General features: G+C 54.1%; 1 protein-coding gene across 3 annotated transcripts; it reads right to left on the bottom strand.

Moving 5' to 3' along the window:
• Window positions 1–69: 69 nt before the first annotated feature.
• Window positions 70–18,789, bottom strand: DRC1 (dynein regulatory complex subunit 1). Of its 3 annotated transcripts, none has more exons than XR_014895928.1 (20): window positions 18,578–18,789; window positions 16,894–16,987; window positions 16,225–16,337; window positions 13,288–13,471; window positions 12,601–12,738; window positions 11,767–11,853; window positions 11,379–11,501; window positions 8,385–8,524; window positions 7,890–8,024; window positions 7,514–7,743; window positions 6,545–6,717; window positions 5,701–5,790; window positions 4,529–4,615; window positions 3,595–3,803; window positions 2,972–3,115; window positions 2,400–2,502; window positions 1,449–1,519; window positions 1,242–1,337; window positions 876–1,117; window positions 70–667 (listed from the first exon to the last, which is right to left on the bottom strand). XR_014895928.1 is itself a non-coding variant. In XM_085305620.1 (17 exons), the coding sequence occupies exons 1-17, from the start codon at window positions 18,715–18,717 to the stop codon at window positions 1,445–1,447; spliced, it is 2,265 nt and encodes a 754-aa protein (XP_085161746.1). In that variant the 5' UTR covers window positions 18,718–18,789; the 3' UTR covers window positions 1,315–1,444. The 3 variants fall into 3 exon arrangements, 1 of the variants encoding a protein (XP_085161746.1); XR_014895929.1 differs by having other exon boundaries at window positions 70–345; XM_085305620.1 differs by lacking the exons at window positions 70–667; window positions 876–1,117 and having other exon boundaries at window positions 1,315–1,519.
• Window positions 18,790–19,718: the final 929 nt, after the last annotated feature.

The raw sequence follows: 19,718 nt of genomic DNA, 5'->3' as shown, positions 1-19,718 counted from the left end.
GTGTGATACTAAAAGTGTCAAACCCCCCAGATTTAGGTAGAGATGCAGCAGAACTGAGAGCAAGGAGGGAAAGGTAACTGAGGGTGCAGCTTATTTGGGAAGGTTCTTGTAGTTGTTTTTAGGATGATGCTAATCCCAAACACCACAACGCTGGGCTCAGGACCAGAGTGAGGCTGAGGGATCATCTCTAGTCCCAGCTGCAGGATCATGGGATCAGAAGACTGAAGGGGGCCAAGGTGCAGGAACCTCTCTTGACCTTCTGGAAGGGTCTCCCTCAGCGGTACTTGACCCACCAGGGCCATGACTCTCATGGCAGCAGCATGGACAGATGCTGGTTAGAGAGATCTGGGAAGGGGGAAGGAGCTGGTTTCACACAGGGCCCTGTCCCAACCCTGCAGAAATGCTGGCTATGAAAGAGCTGGTCTCAGACTGGCCCCAGGGTGCTCCCTGCCCCTCTTTCCCCACTACCATGGGCTGCTCTGATGCTGCTCCCGCCATCAGCAGTATGGGGTGGTGCCACATCCCTGCTGCATGCAAGCAAGCCAGGGCTGGGTTGGTGCCGTGTTCCTGCTGTGCACGGGGAAGCAGGGAACAAGGCTCCTTCCAAGACGTAGCAGAGGAGAGGGGCTGAAGTGGCTCTGCCTTGAGCCTGCTGCGTCCTCCCATCCTGAGGAAGATTCACCAAGCAGTAAGCAAGCTGGTGTCTGGGCAGAGGCAGCAATACTGCCTGCCTGTGCTCAGGCACAGTGGTCAGGAGAACCAGAGGAGAAGGGCCAAGGCTGAACCCTTTAGCGTAACTTGAAGGCTGTGACAGGAGGTGGGGTGGCAGGTCCTACACTGGTTATATGTGACCGCTGCAATTTCCATCAACCAACCTGTGATCTTGAATGAAAACAGCTGCAGACAGCAAAGACATCAGGCTTCTCTGTACGGGAGAGAGGGTGGACCAGCGCTCTTGGAGGATGTACCAGGCTGATGGGAGGAGGCTGTGAGCAGGGTAGTGTAGAGCAGGGCATTGCACAGGAGTGGAGACTGCTGCTTGGCGGGCTTGGCTCAGCTGAGAGAGCTGGGAAAGGTCTATGGAGCCAGCAGTGTCTACAACCTGCTATCAGAAAGCCTGGACAGCCCCAGGCTGGAGATGAAGGCTCTTGCCTGGCTTTGGCCCCACTGAGGGAAGGGGCAGGCAGGAGAGGACACAGACCACGTGGCTTTGAGCCATGAGGAGGGCAGCACTTTCCTACCGTGCTGTGAGTCCCTGGGATTGGGGAAGCACTAAGCTGTGACCCACCAGCATCTYTGGAGGGTAGAGGGGCCTTCCTTGGAGATCACACACATGCCTGCAGCCCAGGTTTGGAAGAAGTGTATTAGCCCCTGCCAGGCAGCACCAGCTCCAGACACAATTTTGGCTGGGGGCTGAGAAAAGCCATGCCCCGACCTCAGGCGCTTACTGCGCTTCCTTGGGGCCCGGTGGCTTCAGGTCCATCCACTGCATGGGAGGGGAGAGCAGCTCGCTGTTCACCTGCAGGAAGAGGAACCCTGAGCCTGACTGCGCTGGGCTCCAGGCAGTGGCCCCAGTGTCTGCAAGCTCTGTGGGGCAGAGAGGGTGGGCACAGCTGGGATCAAGCCTGGGGACATGGCACAGGGCTAATCTGCCATCTTTATGGGTCCCCCAGTACATGCCATGGGGCAGCACCCAGGATCAGACATCAGCACCAGTTAACGACCCAGCAGAGATGTGGCACCAAGTATGTCCGGGCTGGGTTGTCTGCTACAGCTCTGGGAACGCTGGCAGCATTGCTGGGACTTGCAGTGAACACCAGGGCCCTGTGAATCTTCACTCTTGGGTTTCCAGGCCCCCTGGGCAGAGGGGCAGGGACCCTCCAAAGTCCGGCTAAAAAGCCAGAGCACTCCTCAGCTCTGTCTACGCTAATAAATATCACAGCAAGGCTCAGCTACTGCCTTCTGGTCACCCACACTGGAACAGTGCTGAGCCCAGCCCATTCCCGGGCAGGGGCAGTGGTTAGCCAGGGGAAGGGCCACCCTGGGGTAGTCTGGATGGGCCCTAGCCTTGGAGGGGAGAGGTCAACGGCCAGCCCTGCCTTTTGTGCCCACACTAATGCCCGCTGTGGGACTTCCACAGCCAGTGACGTGCTAGCTCTCAGCTCTCTTGGCAGGCTGTGCAGCCGGACCCTGTCTAGCCCTGTAGGTCCTATGGGCTCCAGACGCTCTTGCTTTCCTTCCTGCATGCCCAGCCCCTACCTCTGAGCATCCTCTGTGCCGAGCATACTGCCAACAGGCTGCGAGCTGCAACCTGCATCCAAAACTGGCTTGGACAGTCTCATACTCAGCCAGAGCACCAAGGTCCTGAGGGTGAAGGGACAGGAGGATGCTCCACTCACCTTGGAGGTGACGTACTGATCCAGGAGCAGGCACAACTCTGAGTTCTGCTGCTGCAGGACACCTACTTCAGTGATCAGGTTGGCCCTCTGGGCAAGGATGTGGCTATGCAGAAAGGGTACTATGTTAACAGGGAACAGCAAAGCCTTGGCCCCAGAGGCTGACAGGGAGCCGTTGGCAGGGTCTCTGGGGTCTTAACACACCCTGCAGAGCCACTCCCCAGGGATGTGCAGAGTGGGTGGGCTACCTCATGGGGCCCTGCTGGTTGTCACCAGTGCTGTGCATCCCTCAGCTGGTCCTCAGCATAGTGCCGGCACCAGCCCCACACACCAGTACTGCTCTCCTGCCACGCTGTCCTGGCAGCACCCCCAGGGAGCCCCGGGCACTGTGCCTAGCTGCTCCAGGCTCAGTGCCTGTCAGCCACCGTGGGGGCATCACAGAAGTCCTACTGAGCTCCTGCCCACAGGAGCAGCTGGGTTTGGCAGCCCATTCTCCCAGCAAGGTCTGCAGGATCAGCCTGTGCCAGTCCCAGTACGGCTCTCCCAGCCAAGCTGTCAGCCTGCCAGGCACTCACTGATATTTCTCCAGTGCCACCATCAGTGCGTCCCAAAGCTTCAGCTTTGACTCAGGGATAGCGTGTGCCAGAGCGTTCCAGTACTCCTCGTCCTTGGAGCTGTCCCGTCCCCGCAGCAAATCCATCGCTGAATCGTCCTTCCCCCTGAGGGACAGAGAGAAAAGCTCTGGGGCTCCGGGCTCAGCTCTACTTGCGTGAGGAGCAACCCTGGACCCTTCAGCTGCACTGAGTGCTATTGCCATCACCACACAAATGAGCACAACCCCACAGCTGTTGTGAATGCTGCTGGCACTGCCTGCCTCAGAGGTTTGCTGCTTCTCCCTGGGCTACTGTACACCTCTTGCCTGGTTGTTCCCAGCTATCCCTCACCCTGGCACTGCCCCTCAGAGCTGGCCTGTATCAGGAGCAATCCATGCTCCGGCAGGACCCTTCCCACCCTTCTGCCAGCTTGCAGGGTAGTCAGGGGCAGATCTGGTTCCAGCAAGGGGAATACAGTCTCCCCCAGCCCTGCACACATCCCCACAGTCCTCTACCTCCTCAGTGTTCCCAGCCCCGCCTGGCTCCCTCCCAGTGACGACAGCCCTGTTCTGTCCCTGGAAAAGCACCCCTGCTAATAGTCTCACCTCAGCTTGTCGAAATCCCGCACAAATGCTTTGAGGATCTTTAGGATGTCGTCAGCATGGATGTACACAGACGGAAGGGAGTCCAGTAAGCCCCGAGAGGATGTCAGCTCGGTCCTGTGGGAACTGGATCCATCATCTGCTGCGTCCGCAGACAGATCTGCAGGATCCTCACTGGCTGGGCCCTCCTGGCCCTGAGGGGTGGCCTGGCTCTGGAAGGAAGGCCCAGATGAGTACTGTGTCCTTCCCACTGTTTCCTTCTCCTCACAGCTCACAGCCCCCTGCAGCCTCATTCTCTCACAAATTTAGAGCACTCAGGCAAAAAAAAAAAGGAGGTACAGGAGACTCTCTCTGGTTATGGCAGAAGCAGATCACAGCTCACTGGCCTCATTGCTGTCCCGGGCTGTGCCTGTACTAGTAATAAAATAGGCCAGATATTCTCTTGTTTGGAGGTCAACTGACATGCTTGGATAAATCCCTTTGGGTATAAACTCATTTCCCAAACACTGTGGTCTCATTTAAACTCCTTACTGGGATCAGTCCAACTCCCTCTCTGCTAGGAAGTGACTCTGTAGCAGAGCTCTTCCCTGCCCCAACCCCGCACCTGGGCAGGCCCTGGCCAGCCTGTTCAATTCATCCCTTGCATCCAGGGCTCCTCCAAACCGTCCTGGAGATGGCCCTACCCCAAGCTAACCCCTGTACCTGCGCMGGGATAGGTTGGGGCTGGGGGCCTTGGTTTGGACTCCCCACACCCCACCCAGTGGGCAGTCTCCCCACAGTTCACCTCCCTTGTCTAGTCACAGGGAGATACTTCAGGTCTGCTGTGCTGTGCTGTCCCACACTGTCCTCCTTGGATGTTCAGGAGGCGTTCTGCTCCTGCTTTCCTGGTCCCCCTGCTTTGCCAGGCTCTCCCCACCACTGTCCCTGTCTGTCCCACCTGGCTGACAGCCACCTCCTGGGCTTTGTACTTCAGGAAGAAATCCACCAGCTGGTACAGGTCATCCTCACTGTCAATCTCGAGGGCCTGGGGAGCAGAAAAGCCAGGTTAGAGTCCCTCAGAGACATCATGGGAGCAGGAACTAAATGAACAGCATTTCCCTGGAGAAGAGGGTGCCTCTCTGTGGAAGGGAAGGTCATTCTGCAGCGACGGAGGGATGCTGCTTGACTACCCTTGTGAAGGAGTTTGAATCAGCTTTAAGTCCCAGATGCTGGGAATTTTGCCAAGGCTCCTCTGGGAGGCCCTGAGGAGGGGGCATCTCTGCACCTCTTCTGCAGTAAGGGTAATGGCTATGCAAAATCTGTGCAGGAGCAGTTAGTAAGAAGTGGTTTGTGTGGGACAGCTGGGGGTACCTGTGGATGGAAGAGTACAAACCTCAGCTTCTGAGAACAGGCTGGAGACATTGTCCGATTCATCAGTARTATTGGCTTGGGCTGAGAGGTGTCTGGCCAGTTTGCAGCACTCTCCCATAATGCTTCTCTTCCCTCACTGCCACTAAGTCCCCCAAAGAGCCCAGCTGAACATCCATTGGGCAGCTCAATCCTATGTCTCCTTGTCCTGTCCACATGGACATGGGGCAGAGGCGACTCCCTCTCCTTGTGCAGAAGCTCTTTGCCTCTTTGAAGGCCACTCCTGTCCCCTCCAGATGAACCGAGTCTTGTTCCTTCAGCCTTTCCTGGCAGGTCATGCTCTCCAGCCCTTTCACCATTCTTGCCCCCTGTTCTGGACTCTCCTGGCTGCTTCCCACCTTTCAGGGGGACAGGGACCAAACCTGGAGGCAATTAYCCAGCAGCAGCCTGACCAAGGCAGAGCAAAGCCCCATGATTATCGTAACGACTGCTCTGTRTCTCCGTGTGTGAGACTTGCCTTCCTATGTCCCAACACTTTCAGCTACCTGCAGCCCAGAAGAATACCTGCCTGCCTGGTCGGCTCTCATGCTTTGGGTCCCTGATTTTTCCTGCTTACATGTATCTGTCCCTCCCAAAATGCACCCAACCTTTTTCCTGGGCCACTTTTGGGACACTGTGTCCTACATGCTTTCCTACATGATCATCAGTCTTGCCACAGGAAGTGCTTCTCTGCAGCCCTTTACAGGCCAGCCCCCAACTCACAGTGAAGATGGAGTCAAGCTTCATGAGGGTGCGCTCGTGCTTCCCCAGTGGCTGCAGGAGCCTCAGCAGCTTGCTCTCAATGAGGAAGCCCTTGAATGACRCACAGAGAAAAGGGAACAGARAAATAGTGAGTGYTTCTGTTTGTGCTCAGAATACAGCYRCAACACAGSCAGGGTCAGAGAAACAGYCAGGGAGYTACAACATCCTGTGACTGTGCCATCCTACAACCGCAGCCTGAGCAGGGAAGGGCAGCAGAGGCTAGGTGGCATGAGGATGTTCCTCCTCAGCCAGGAGACTCTGGAATAGCCCCCCAACAGGAGCAGGCATGGAAGGCATTACCATCCTCAGTGCCTCTTGCTGAAGAAGGGTTGCAAGGGCAGAGAAGGGTCTGGCACTCATTAGTTCATCAGCATAGCAATAGCCATAAGGACCTCCTGTGTGTCCCTGGAGAAGGGGAACACAGCCTGGACCATCAGATGTGGCAGTTCTGCTGATCTATGCTTATTCTGGCCTGGGAAGCAGGCAGCCCTCCACCACCCACAGAGATCAATCACCTCAYTCCCAGTGAGATCCAGGTGCACATATTCACCTGTGGATCCGGGCTCTTGGGCTGTGGCTGTTACTAGAATCATGTATGTCCCCACATGCAGGGGAAAAGCTTAGGGATCTACTCGCAGCCTGTGGGAGCTYTTTGCCAACAGACTGCTTGGCACAGCAAGGCAATGCCATGCAGAAGCCTTTACCCTAAGATTCAGGGCTCAGAAGAGCTCAGCAACCAGGGGACAGCATGTCTGCTCTCCACCTACCCTTCCTGATCAAGGCATGTACTACACCTGTCACGCACCGACTCATCGCTCACGAGCTCCAGGATCCTCTTGACAGTCTTCTTGGAGATACTTCGCAGAGGTGTGACTTTATCCTCAGCCTTTTCTGGGTTCTCTCTTCCTCCTTCTCCACTGGCCATTTCTTCCTTCCCCTTTTCTCTCCCCTCTTCCTCTTGTCCCTCACAGCTGCTCTCTGAAACACAGAGAAGGGTGAGCAAAAGATCTTTGTGCTCTGACTGTGCTTCGCACACTGCCACAAGTAACGTCACTGGAGCAGTCATGAGGAGAATCACAGCTGTGCCCTGAGACCTAGAAAGCCTCACTGAGGCCCAAGGATGCAAGCTGGCTCTGGGTCAGCATTTCTGCAGCTAGCAACACTGGGCCAGGTACAGATTCCCAGGCTGGCTCAGCATGAGCCAGCTCAGAGTGGGACACAKGCCAGCCTCTGCCTGGGCTCAAATAGTTGTAAGAACCCACATAAAGCCCTTGGGATGGAGTGCAGACTCTAGACTTTGGTTCACTGCTTTCTATTGTGAAACACTCTCCATAAGTATCATGTTTACTGCCACAAGCTTTGGGCAGGTCCCCATGTTACTGCCTGTTAAACCCTTTTCCTCCCTGCCAAGCACTGTCTTAATGTCAGCCCTAGGTTTTTGCAAAGACAGGCACAGTGGGGCCACAGACAGAGCCAGGGCCTTGGCTTTCCCTGCAGTGCAGACAGCGAGGCCCAGTGCCTTTCCTTCCTGGTCACCTCCCAAAGGGACGATGAGCTCTACAGAAGGGAGATTTACCCCCATCTAGTAAGGGCTCTCTGACAGCATGGGAAGATCCCTGCTGAGTGCTGACAATAGCCCTGTAATCTATCTGCACCTCAGCCTCCTCCTCCAAGCAAGAGCAAAGAAAGKAGTGACAGAGGGGGCTGTCAGAGGGAATGGGAGGGCCTTCCAGTGCCACAGGGACAACAAGAACACCCAGGCTGTGCGTCCCACCTGTCAGCATCTCCGCAGCCAGCCTGGTGGCAGTCCTCCTTCCCTTGTAATGCCTGAGGGGGCCGACATTGTTCAGGAACCAGTAATGAGGCTCTTCCCAGGGCAGCCCCAGCTGCTGTGTGTGAATGATGCGATCTGCATCAAAGGCTCTCCGTATCAGCCCTTTGGCTTCCTTCTCATTCATGAGCCAAACCTCCATGAACTTCTCAGTATCGCTGACAGCAAAATGCCTGTGCAAAAGGCAGACAGCTCACGGAAGCAGCCTCCACACCCCGGAGCAATGAGGCAGCTTCCCTCAACGCCTCGCTCAGCTGCTCTGAGGCTTGCAGCCAAATCTCATGGTGGATGAATGGCCAGGCCTCCACACACACCCCACCTCATCATTCTCTGCAGCTCCTTACACTGCCCCACGATGCGTTCATAGTCCACTGCCAGGCTCTGGTTCTCCTCCCTCATCTGCTTCTCTTGTTTGGCCAGTTTTCTTCTCAGGTTATTGAGCACATCGTGAAGCCTAGAAGGTGAGAGCAAGGCTAGGAATCTCTGAAGAGGGGTCTTTACACATACCCAGTTTGTATGAAGGCTTTGGGACTTGGGGCTACCTATCTACTAGTGACTACCCAGCACCAAGGCCTGAGCATGGTCCCGGACCCATTTGGCACAGAYTGGCCATTGCCATCTTGTTTAACTCTCTGATTAGCCTTATCTAAGCTGTCCTGGTAATGGCCCTGCCTCAGGCTGACCCCTGCTCCTGCCCAGGAATGTGCTGGGAAAGGGCCTACTGGCCTCTGCTAGATGATGAGTTCCAAAACATATGGCATATGGAAGGTGAAAGCAGGTAAAGCAGAGCCCATCTTCCAGGGACTGTTTTTACCGGTTGAGCTTCCTCTTCTGCTGGGATTTGATGATGGTGTTCTCCTCATCCTGCTTTTTGAGCACCTGGAGATTATACTCTAGCTTCTCCTGGTTGAGCTGATAGATGGCTCTCACCCGCTGGAGCTGCTCCTCCAGGGTCTAGCATTTCAAACAACATAAAAAATGTCGTGCCGTGAGCAAAGGCCACACTGAAGCCTGGAGCCTACTGATCCTACAYCCCCAAATGCCCTCTTCCCATGAACACTTCTCTCAGCTACCCCATCTGCCTGGCTAGCCATGTGGCACACTCTGGAGCTGAAGTGATGGATGGATGTSCTGGTTGTCCATGAATACATGCTGCCTGGCTAGGTCCCGGGAATGGGGAAGGGACCAAAGTTGCACTCAGCTCTCCCTGAAGCTGAGTGGGATGCTAATTTGGGCCTCTCTCCTCAAACTATCCACTGATTTTCACGATGCTTTTAGGAGCTCTTGGCTCTGAGACCTCTACCCTCCTCCTACCAGTTTGAGCTAGAAGGGAAACTGGAGGAACGGACACACAAGGGGAGTAAACCACAAGCTTATAGAAACCAAGAAAAAACATGTAACATGTCTTTAGCACCGAAGCATTTGTGACAGCATGGTCACACTGCACAGCCTGGAGAACAGGAGAAAGGCAGTAGGTTCCTTCCTTTCCTCCAATGGGAGCTGCAATGGGGAGTCTCTCTCAGCCCCTCAGCACCCTGTTTTCTTGACAGCTGATAGAAAGGAAGAGGCACTTCCAGCGCTGATTCCCCCAGTCTCCTGGGGATGCTCCATTGGGCCGGGAGATATCACATCCAACCTATGACCACTGTTCTCTGACAGCCCTAAAGGCCATTTGGAAACAAGCGCCGGGGGACACACTGGTGTGTGATCAGGYGAATTCCAGCCACAGACCTGACGGCAGCATGCCTGCGGGCATGAGTGAGCAGTAGTGTCCAGGCCTGGCATGGTTTAATTCACTAGTATAAATGTCTCCCATATGTGAGAGGAGGTAGTGCAGAAATCTGATACTGAAAATCTTATAATGCAATTTACTGTGGAGGTCTGTAAAGACTTCTTCCACAATAGAAAGTGTTTTGAATTAAGCTGCTACATGGTTCCATATTAAACCATCACCTACAGGCTCAGTTAGAGAGAGAGAAAGGTCACAACAATCTGCACAGGAAAGACAGTCAGCCTTTATCCCCTGGGGCTAAGGCCAGAGAGGCCTTGTTTTCTGCCCAGTGGGATTTCTGTGGGCAGTCCTGAACTGCAAGCTAGAGAGCAGAGCATACACTGGTACGTGAGTTAGCTGATTTTACAACAGGGTGAGTAGAGACAACTTGGAAATACATCCAGAAGCAGTCCCACCCGGGTAAGAAGCTGGTTCAAGCTATCCCTAAAACCCTGCACCAGAGCATGGCACAATCACTGTAGCTAACCTTCAGCAAGCCCTTGCTATCTCTGTGGTTTTCCTCATGTGAAATCTCAACAACTCAAACCTTAATCTGAATGCCAATTTAAATGTTCTCAGAGGAAACCCGGGAAATATGGGCTAGAGACAATCTGTAGAAGGTTTTACAGTGATATGTAACTGTCAACACCTGTCAGACTGGAAGGGCAAGTTCAGTGGGGCAGTCCTGAGTCTGCAATTTCTTCATCTTTATATTGATAACCTGGAAGGTGATAACGGAGCACATAACATTCACTAATTGCTCTATGCCTGCGGGAGGGAGGCAGCAACACTTTGGGGATCAAGGTTCACAAAACGAAATGTGATGCTGCTGCAAAAATGCACCTGCCATCTTCAGCTGCAGTCATGGGAGTGTTGTACATAAGACAGGGGAGGTAATTATCCCTCTGCTTTGTACCTACGTCCAGATTGGCAGCACACTCGAGAAGATGGGAGAGAGCCTAGAACAGACCAAAGGGAGCTGAGACAAATGACCCACAAGGAAAGGTTGAAAGCCTGAGGCTGTTTAGACCACGGAAAGAGATTTCTGTTGGGAGATGGTAAGTCTTCAAATATGCATATATTTTTATATATAATATTTTTATATATAATATTTTCCCACCAGAGCGGAAATATTATGGGCCTTACTGAAGTCCATGTTACATGTCCCATTTCTCCCACACAGGCCTTGGCAAACAATACGTGACAACTTGCAAGAGATGTGTCAGGTGCAGCAAAGCAGCTCTACTGAGCTGTGAAGTCTAATTAATACTGGGGAAAGCAAGCTTGAGAGCCTAGGAAAAACATGACAGCTGCACCTTAACCGACTAGCGGGACTGCAGAAAGCCACAGAAGCACYGCTTTGTTCACAAAGTTACTTGCAGAGAATGCAGTGGTTTAAAAAGCATCCATATCTTGGGCAACCACAGCAACCAGGTTTGGATCCCAACTACAGGGTAGTGAGTCTGCCCATGCTTGTTCAGCTGGCTGTGTGCAAGGGCTGTGCTCTTCCATTGGGTGCCTGACTAGCTGAGTAAGGGCGATCTCACAGTAACTAGCGCCAAGTGAAGATCACAAGTATTACAGAAGTCATGGATCCTTGGCTAGACATCAGAGGAAAAAGCTCACCTATCCTAGGCCTGGCATCTCCTAAAACCTTGACAAAGGAGAAAATAAGGCTGGTATGACATGGGTCGTGAGAGACTCATACTTACTGCTCATCTTATCAATCATGATGCCAGAAGTAGTGAACCCCACAACCTTCCCAGGTGCTTCATGTGTCCTAGAGTCACAGCTCACATGTTACAGACCTCTGGGAGCCAAGGGCAGACAGACAGTGATGTGTGTTGACATGGGGAGGAGAGAACAACAGTTCCTGTCAACATGGGGCCAGATTGTGCCTACTGAAGAGCTGAGGTGGCCAGATACCAGTTGCAGCTCTCCTACTAGCTAGCTGATCTCTGCAGCCAGCTCACACCGAAAAGCCAGGGGGTCTGCTCCACCGCCCTCCCACATGGCACACACCAGCCCTTCCAGTACCTGTACGTTATTCTCCAGCTGGCTCTTCATGTTGTTATACTCCTCCACACCCTGCACCTGCAGCTGATTCAACTGCTTCTCAAACTCTTCCACCTTTTTCATACGGGCAGCCAGGTCTTCCAGCTGTGGGCACAATGAGAGTCCCATACATAAGCGGTAACAGCTTTCCCCCATGATCACAGCTTCTTGGCCATCCTAAGTAAAGCCATCCTAAGCAAAGCTATGCACAGATAATTCCCTGGCAGAGCAGGCTGCAGGCCTGTCCTTCTGCCCCCACACATTCCTGAGGAACCGGCTGCCTTTCAGCACACAGTGTCTTTGGAGAAGGCTCAGTGCTGGAGAGCAACACTGGTCCTGGCAGCCTTTATAAACCGCAGGGGCACTTTACCTCCTGAGCGTTGTGGGCCTGAATGGCTTCCTCCCACTTCTTCTTATTGTCGTCCAGCAGCTCTTGCCGTTCTAGCTCAAAAGCCTTCTGTAAAGGAAACAGCCCTTCAGCATCACAAGGTCCCACTTCCTCTGGTTGCCAGCCCTGCAGCAGTCTGGGCCAGCAGCCTTCAGGAGAGGACTGGCTTCAGACTGCCGCCGCTGTCTGCTGAACACACACTGGCCTGACCTCCGTCCCAGGACCCCGCTGTCAGCGAGCTTACACTGTGAGCCCATTGAGACTGCTACTACCAGCCACCTAGAGCTCCTGGTGCTCGGGAATTCCTCATATTCACTGGAAATCATTCTTCAATGATTAGCAGAGGAACTTGGTCAGACAGCCACTTAATTTCACCTAGAAAGACATTACATTAAGAGGGAGAGATGCCCTTACTCAACAACAAATGCAGGCTTGACCTGTGTAGTGGGACCTTTCAGCTAGTGCTCTGCAGAAAGTCAGGCCAAACAACCACAGTGTTTCCTTACAGCTTTTAGAGAGATGAATAACCAGCCATCAAGCAATAAGAGCTTTCACATGCTACTGACTCTCTCTATACTTACAGTTGTTCACATGGAAAGCTCCAGCATCATATAGGCTGGCCCCTAGCACTCAGCACCATTCAGTGTTCTTGCTTTGCCTGATTTCAGCCTCATTCACCAAGACACCAGACCTACCTGTCTGGACAGTAGTCAGCCCAGCCAGTGCAATCAGCCTGAGGCTTTTCTTGTGGCAGATATGGAGAAATGGCTGCCAGTTTACTCACTAGACTCTTTCTCCAACAAATTATTTGGCTACCTCAATCTGTAGAAGTTCATGACGATAGTTTTTCAGCATGTTCCTGATCTGCTCCTCCATTCTCTCCAAAAGGAGGTGGATATCATCTGACTGCTTCTTGAGGGCATGCACATATTGCTCATCTTTGCTTTTCAGCTCCTGGAAGAGACGAGAGGATGCTGAAATTTTGTCATGAATCCTCAGAGGCTAATTGAGAGGCTAACACCCAGACACCGCCTTTCTCAAAGTACAGCAGATTATGAGGGCGAAGGGCCAGAGCATCAAGAACATGCTGCAGGGAAGACTATTTCCCTCTACAGAGATGCTCCTCCTCTCTGCTCGTTCACTGTTTTCCTCCTGTGCAGTCTGAGACGTGCAGGCTGGCCTTACTACTACCAGGACATACAGCTATCCCTGGAATGACTGGCAACACATGGATCTCAGCTCATGAACCATCCCAAAAGGCTACTGGAGATGTCTGTTGGCAGGGGAAGTTAGCAGTGTGGATAGGGGTGGCTCTGAGCCAGGTAACCTCAGGGTAATACCACCACTTTCAGTTTCCAGTACAGAAGAGCCATTGCTTGCCTAGGGCTTGGTACTGAGGGGCTGAGAGCTGGACAGAGGGACGACCACTGCTTTAGAACGGCATCCTCCAGAGCTTGAAAACACCAGACCCTCCTGGCTGTCCCTTTCTGGCCCCCATGCTACCTGCTGCAGTTCATCGATGAGCTTGTTCTTCTCCTCTAGGAGCAGCGTGCACTGCTTCTGCTGCTGGTTCAGCAGCTCCCACAACTCCTGAGGGATTGTCTTCTTCTCGGCCAAGGCCCATTTTGAGGTGATTGCTTCAAATTTGCAGGCATTAGTCTTGGCTTCATTCTCCAGCCTCTCCACCCTGCAGGCAGGAGGGAGTACAAGACCAACACAAGGTGAGGGAGGGAGGACAGCAGAGAGGACAGCTGCTCCAGCCATGGCTCAGTGGCCCATGTCACATTCAGCACCACAGGAGCATTTTCCTGTGTAACTCATTTTGAATACAAAGTAGCATAAAGATATCTTTGGGCCAGCAGCTTTCCTGGAACCTCAGCTACACAGTCTACCCCAACACTCCACACACTCAGAGCAATGATGACAGAACCAACAGATCCAAACCTGCTACTTCATTAGCTAATTCATTAGTTTCAGAGACCCTGAACATTAAAGGCAGTGCTTTTCACAAAGGAAAGGAAGCCAAAGCAAACTGGCTGGAGAAATGCCTGTCTGAAGAGAATGGCCTGCAGGATGCCAGCTCTGCCCCTGCTCAACGCTCTTATAACCACTTACCTGAGGGAGAAAAGACTAAAGAGCTCAGTTCAAGCAGTGGTCACCTCTGCAGGGACCTCTGCTCTTTTTGGTCTTTCTGCCAAGYGAGCCATCTCTCAGCAGAAATTGTTGGATAAGTGGTGCCAAACAGCTTCCCAGCTGTGTCTAGATTAGGAAACCAAACTGCCCAAAGATCACACTCTAGCATCAAAACCAAGCGTCACAGAACAGCCCATGTCCATACTACGAAATGCTCTTCTCTTCCAAATAGGAGGCCCTCCAAACTGCCTTGGGGATGGGCCTTGCCCCAGGTTAACCCCTGCCTGGGGATGGGATGGGGCAAGGCTCATTTGCATGGACCAAAGTYGTGCCAAGGAGCAGGTTCACAGCGTGCCAGCAAGGCCAAAAGAGGGGTTGTGTCCTGCTCTAGTGCTCTTTAGGGTACCAGTACAGATATGGCCCTGCAGCATCACTCCAGTGTCGTGACAGCAAAAGCGTTTAGGTTAGCACCAGGTTAACTAAGGATGAAAGACTTCCACATCACCCTGCTGTTGGAACAGGACACCCCCTAGCACTCACTCACCTTCACAGCACAGTGCCAAACCCTTTCCCTCTCCGTGGCCTGGCCCCAGGGCACAAGGYGGGAGCTGCCGGTTAAGGCAGTCTGTTGGATGGAGATGGGGAGCAGGAGAGAACGGTGCTCTGTGCTGCTGAGGAGGAGAGCCAAGCTGACCATGCAAGCCTCGGCCCCAGCGCTGGATACCTGATGGGACCGCACACAGCACATGGCCTCTGTTTAGTCACACGTAGGCACAGCAGCAGGCTGCTCCCACTCACCTTCCTCCCCCATCACCCCCAGACCTGCTCTAGGGGCCAGTTTTTGGGCACAGCATCTGGTTCCTTAATAAGATTCCCTGTGGGAAACCATCTGAGCAAGGGACAGGCATCCTGCTGCAACTGTGCTCCAACAAACTGTTCTTACAGTGCCCTCCAAAGGCAACTAGGAGTAAGGACTCTGTGTTTCCCGGCAGAGCCACATCCACTGAATCCTGGAGACAGGGGTAAAAAAGCCAGTCCCTTAGAGACAGCTCAGCTCCACTGGTGAAGCAGGACAGGTTTGCACAGGAAGCCATACAGGCAGGATCAGAAAATAACTGAAGCTGGAAGGGCCTCAGGAATTCTCTGGCTCCTGCTCACAGCAGGACTAATTTCAACATTAGAGCAGGTTGTGCAGGACCTTGTCCAGGCAAATTCTGGGTATTCCCAAAGAAGTTCCCACAGCATCCTGGGCCCTTGTCCCAGCATTTAATCACTCTCACTGTGAATGTCTTAATATCCAATTTCTCAAATTCTCATTCCTCACACAGCACAGCCTGGTGACGCACATTCCCATGATATGGCTAGTAGCTATCCTTATCTCTTCTACCAGAGGGCAACCTCCAAAAATAAAAGGTCCCAAGAGGCAGCGGTCTAGCTGTGACCTTGTGCATGATATGCTGCAATTTGCAACCTCTCCAAGCAGTCTTGGCAAAATAGACTTCCTCATGATGGTAGATCTGCTTTTTGCTAAAAATTCAAAACCTTTCTTGAAGTAGTTACTGAACTGGCTCTAAGTTAATCATTCAAWTCATTTGGGGTGCTTCAGGATCACACACACGATCACTCCAGCACCCTCAGCTTTTTCTGCTYGTTCTAGGTGAAACTGCACGTCACCAGGTGTTAGGGCATATCCTTGATTGACTGGATCATTCGACCAAGGGGCTCTGGCATTAGTCTACAGCTGGAGCATGGGTCATTTACCGAGATACCTTTCAGCACAGGATGGTATGTTCTCCCTCTCCCTGCCCTCAGCGTCTCCTCCTCTGTGACCCCCAAGCTCAGCAGAGCTCGTTGGCAAACAAGAAGTGAGGGCAGCTAAGCCTACACTTCTGGAGCAAGGAGACTGCAAACACATGTGGTACAGCATTCCTGGTGGGAAGTTGAGAGCCCAGCATGTTTCTCATGATCTAGAGCAGAAGATGTGATGGGTTTGGAGGAGACTGGTAACCAGAAAGTCTTTAGTACAGTAGTGCAAACCTGAGAAGCCACCAGCCCTGGCCTGGRGTGCTCTGTAAAGAGTCAGCTGACCAGAATGTGTGCCAGGCTGGTACTGGGAGGCTCCTTGTGTGTGTGGAATTTTGTCCTTGAACATAAATTCAACATAGCCCTAACTTCTAATGTTTAACAAAGCGTCCCTGCGTAACCAGAGCTGGGAAGTCTCAGCTGCAACATGGCCATTCTGGGAGGTGTTTAGGGAGCAGTACATACATCTTCCCAGCAGCACAGACCCACTGCACAGTCTTTTACCTCTGCAGCTTCARCTCTGCCTCCTCTGCTCTCCTCTGAGTTTCTCTCGAGTCAACAGCCACCTGGATATTTGTCACCAACTGTGTGCCATCAAAGAGCAGCTTGGCCAGCCTCTGTGAAGGAGACAGCACACATCTTACATCYGGAGACCTGAGCTCCATAAGGAGGGATACTGGAGCAGCTCCCTTAATCCTGCATGCCCAGGGCCYGGTTCTTGTCCCCGTTCTTGTTCCCACACTGAAGTGCTTGTGTGGACCCATAAGCCYCGTCTCCCTATGCTATGGCAGCGTTTGATGCACACTGGAAGGACCTCAATGTACCCAYGAATCAGCAGGTCATCAGCACCAAGAGGAATGGTCCCTTCCTCGGAGTACAGTCTATTTTTTCTTCCCCTGGGTATGTGGATGGGGCTGAGCATGTCAGGATTTGGGTTTGGATGTGCGACCACCAGCCCTAGATCCCTCTGACYGATGGGCAGTTTGTTAGAGGGAAATCACATCCCTAAGATTTTGCCCAAGAATCACTTCCCATCCCATCCAGTCCTGAGGAGTGTGCATCACTGCTTCTTCCCACATAAAAGCTGCTGTGTGACACTAAGCTAAAAGGAGAACAAGGCCAAAAGTCTACAGGTCAAGGACCTGAGAAGACTTTCCTATTTCAGTGCTGTACCTGCCTGCTTTCCTCAATCTGCCTGTGGCTTCCTCTCTGCTCCTCCTCCTCCTCCTCAGTTGTCTTTGCCTCAACATCTTCTCCAAGGGCCTCCCTGGGCAGAGAGAAGTAAAAGGAGAGACAACATTTGGCATGATACCACCYTTCTAGCACTGAAGGGCCCACAGCTGTGCATGTGGATCCCAGCAGAGACTGTTGAGTTCACTATGGCAATGTCTGGGGCAGAGATCCAACCTTGCAGGCTTTAGGTCAGATCCTGGGTGCCAGACCCCAGATCTTAGAAGGGGAGAAGCAGGGACTGCAAAGGAGCTGGGCTCCATTTTTTTCACAAAGCAAAAAGGAAAGGTGGTGTTGTTAAAAGCAGGAGACAGAAGCCTCAATTCCACCAAGCACACTTTGCTCCTTCCTTCCTCCARCAGGTTTAGCTCCAGCTAAACTTGGAGGGCAAGAGGCCCTCCAAGATGTGGAAAGGAGACAGGTAAGCGTGGACAAAACTGCTTGAGGGAAAACAGATCGTAGGCCTCCCTTTCTGGACCTGGAAGCAGAGCCTAGGTCTGGTTAGTGCCTGCAGTACAGCCCTGAGGGTCTGTAGCAATTCTGCCCAAAGGGCAGAGGGTTACTGGCAGGGGGGAAACTCTGGGGCAGGGGTATCACAGGGGCATCTGGGGACAGGAAGGGAGGACACCTGCCCCTCCTGATGCAGAAGATATCRATCTGGCCCTGGTCTGGTAGACAGTGAGGAGCACTGACCAGGTCTGGGTCCAGGCTGCAGGAGTCCCTAACCTGGTGCTGGTTTAGGATAGGCAGAGTTCCCTGATCTAGTGCTATTTGGCAGGGGGTGTCCTCAATATAGCGCTGGTTCAGGATGTGTGGGTGGTCCCTGACCTTGTGCCTGTTCAGGATTCATGGCAGTCCCTGACCCAGGGCCATTCAGCATGACAGGGKATGTCCTTGACCTGGGGCCTGTTTGGGAAGCAGGGCAGTCCCCAACCYGGTGACATCTGGCAGGGATCAGGGAATGTCTCTGACCTGGTGCTATTTTGGGATTCAGTGCAKCTCCTGACCCAGTGCCAAAACCAGGGGGAAGGTCCTAGATCCAGATCCTAAATCCAGTGAAGGCATAGCAAGGACATGCGCATGTCCGTGACTCAGTACAGGTTTGAAATGGGGCTGTCCCTGACCCAGGGCTTGTTCGGGGTGGAGGAGCCTCAGTCCAGTACTGGTTTCGGGGCAGAGGAGTGGGGGGTAGAAGGTCCATGACCTGGTGCCTGTTTGGGGTGGATGGTCCCTGAGCCAGTGCTGGTCCTGGGGGAGGAGGGCTGTGGATTGGGCACCAGGCTGGGGGTTGTGGGGTCCATCCTCGACCTAGAGCCATCTGTGAGGGGAAGGTCACCTACGTTGGTTTGGAAGGGCTGGTTCAGCAGGAGATGGTCCTGCCCCAGCTGCCGGTTTGCTGGGCTGGGCAATCTGGACCTGCCATCGGCTCACGTAGGGGGTCCAGAAGCCGGTGCCGGTTAAAGGGAGCAGCCCCTGGCCCCACTATGGGACATGGAGCAGCTCGAGGGGAGGCCTGGACACAGTGGCCCTGACCCGGGCCCAGAGGAGGCACAAGGCCCCGRACCGACTGTGGGAGCAGCGAGGGGGGGGGGCGGAGAAGTACGATCCCGGATCGCCCGTTTCTCACCGGCGCTTGGCGTCGAGGCGGGCGGCGATGCGGCGGCGGCGGGCGGCGATGCGCTCCTCGGGCCCGGGAGCGATGAGGGCCGGGCCCGGGCCCCGCCGCCGCCCCGGCAACACCGCCTCGGCGCCTGCACCGCGGCTCATGCGGCCCCGCGCCTCGCGGCAACGACAGCGGTAGCGATAACGGTAAGGTAACGGTAATGGCAACGGCAACGCCGCCGCGCATGCGCGCTACCGCCTCGCGGCTCCGCGTTGCGCGGCAACGACGATCCGGCGCATGCGCGCTGCCACTTCCCGGTCTGCGCGGCTCACGCGGCTTCGCGTTGCACGGCAACGCCCCCACAGCGCATGCGCATCTCAGCCTCTCCGCCCGCTCCGCGGTTCATGCGGCCCCGCGTTGCATGGCAACGCCGTCAGGGCGCATGCGCACTGCCGAACCTCCTCCGCCTCCTCCTCCCCCCTCACCCCGCTCGCCCCCGCCCCGGCCCGAGCCGGTGCGCGCGGCGTCGCACGGCAGCGCAACCGCCGGCAACGCGCATGCGCGCCGCCATGCCGCGCAGCCGCTCTGAGGGGGCGGGCGGCGGCAGACGCGGGGGTGGCTGGTGTCCCGTGTCCCCCGTAATCCTGGCACTTCCCCCCTATAATCCGGGCAGTCCGGGCCCAGGGTGGGCGGCTGCCTCAGCCGCGCTCTGCAGGGCCGGCCCTGGTAGCCGTTTCGTGGGAAGCGGTGGTCCCCACCACTGGCCGTCTTCTGGCTGAGGAGACGTCACCGAGCAGTGCTAACCTTCACCTCTTCCCCTCTCATGTCACGTATATGGCARACAACACTGAAAGTACAGTGAAAACCAATAGGAAGCGACTGTGAAGGGGTATGAAAAGAATGTGRCGGTTAAAGGCCAGTTCCTGCCCAATGCCAGGCACGCTCTGCCGATGGTGACTGGACAACCATGGGAAGCGTGTCAAGCTATGACTGCTGAAATGAATATGTAAGACTAAATGAATCATATAAATTAGGTACCAATGAAGCGATCGGGTCCCCCCATTAGGGCTTGTCCCGGGGACACCTCGTGCACACAATTAGAAGTTCTGATCCTTGTGATCTTGTATGCTGCATCCGAGTCTCTCCTCGTTTGGCAAGAGCCCGT

The sequence above is a fragment of the Rhea americana genome, unplaced genomic scaffold (genome assembly GCF_003343005.1).
Source record: "Rhea americana isolate MKP2758 unplaced genomic scaffold, rheAme1 scaffold_225, whole genome shotgun sequence".
NCBI lineage: Eukaryota > Metazoa > Chordata > Aves > Rheiformes > Rheidae > Rhea > Rhea americana.
Note: the sequence above shows the minus strand (reverse complement) of the source record. Positions and strands in the feature narration are given on the sequence as shown.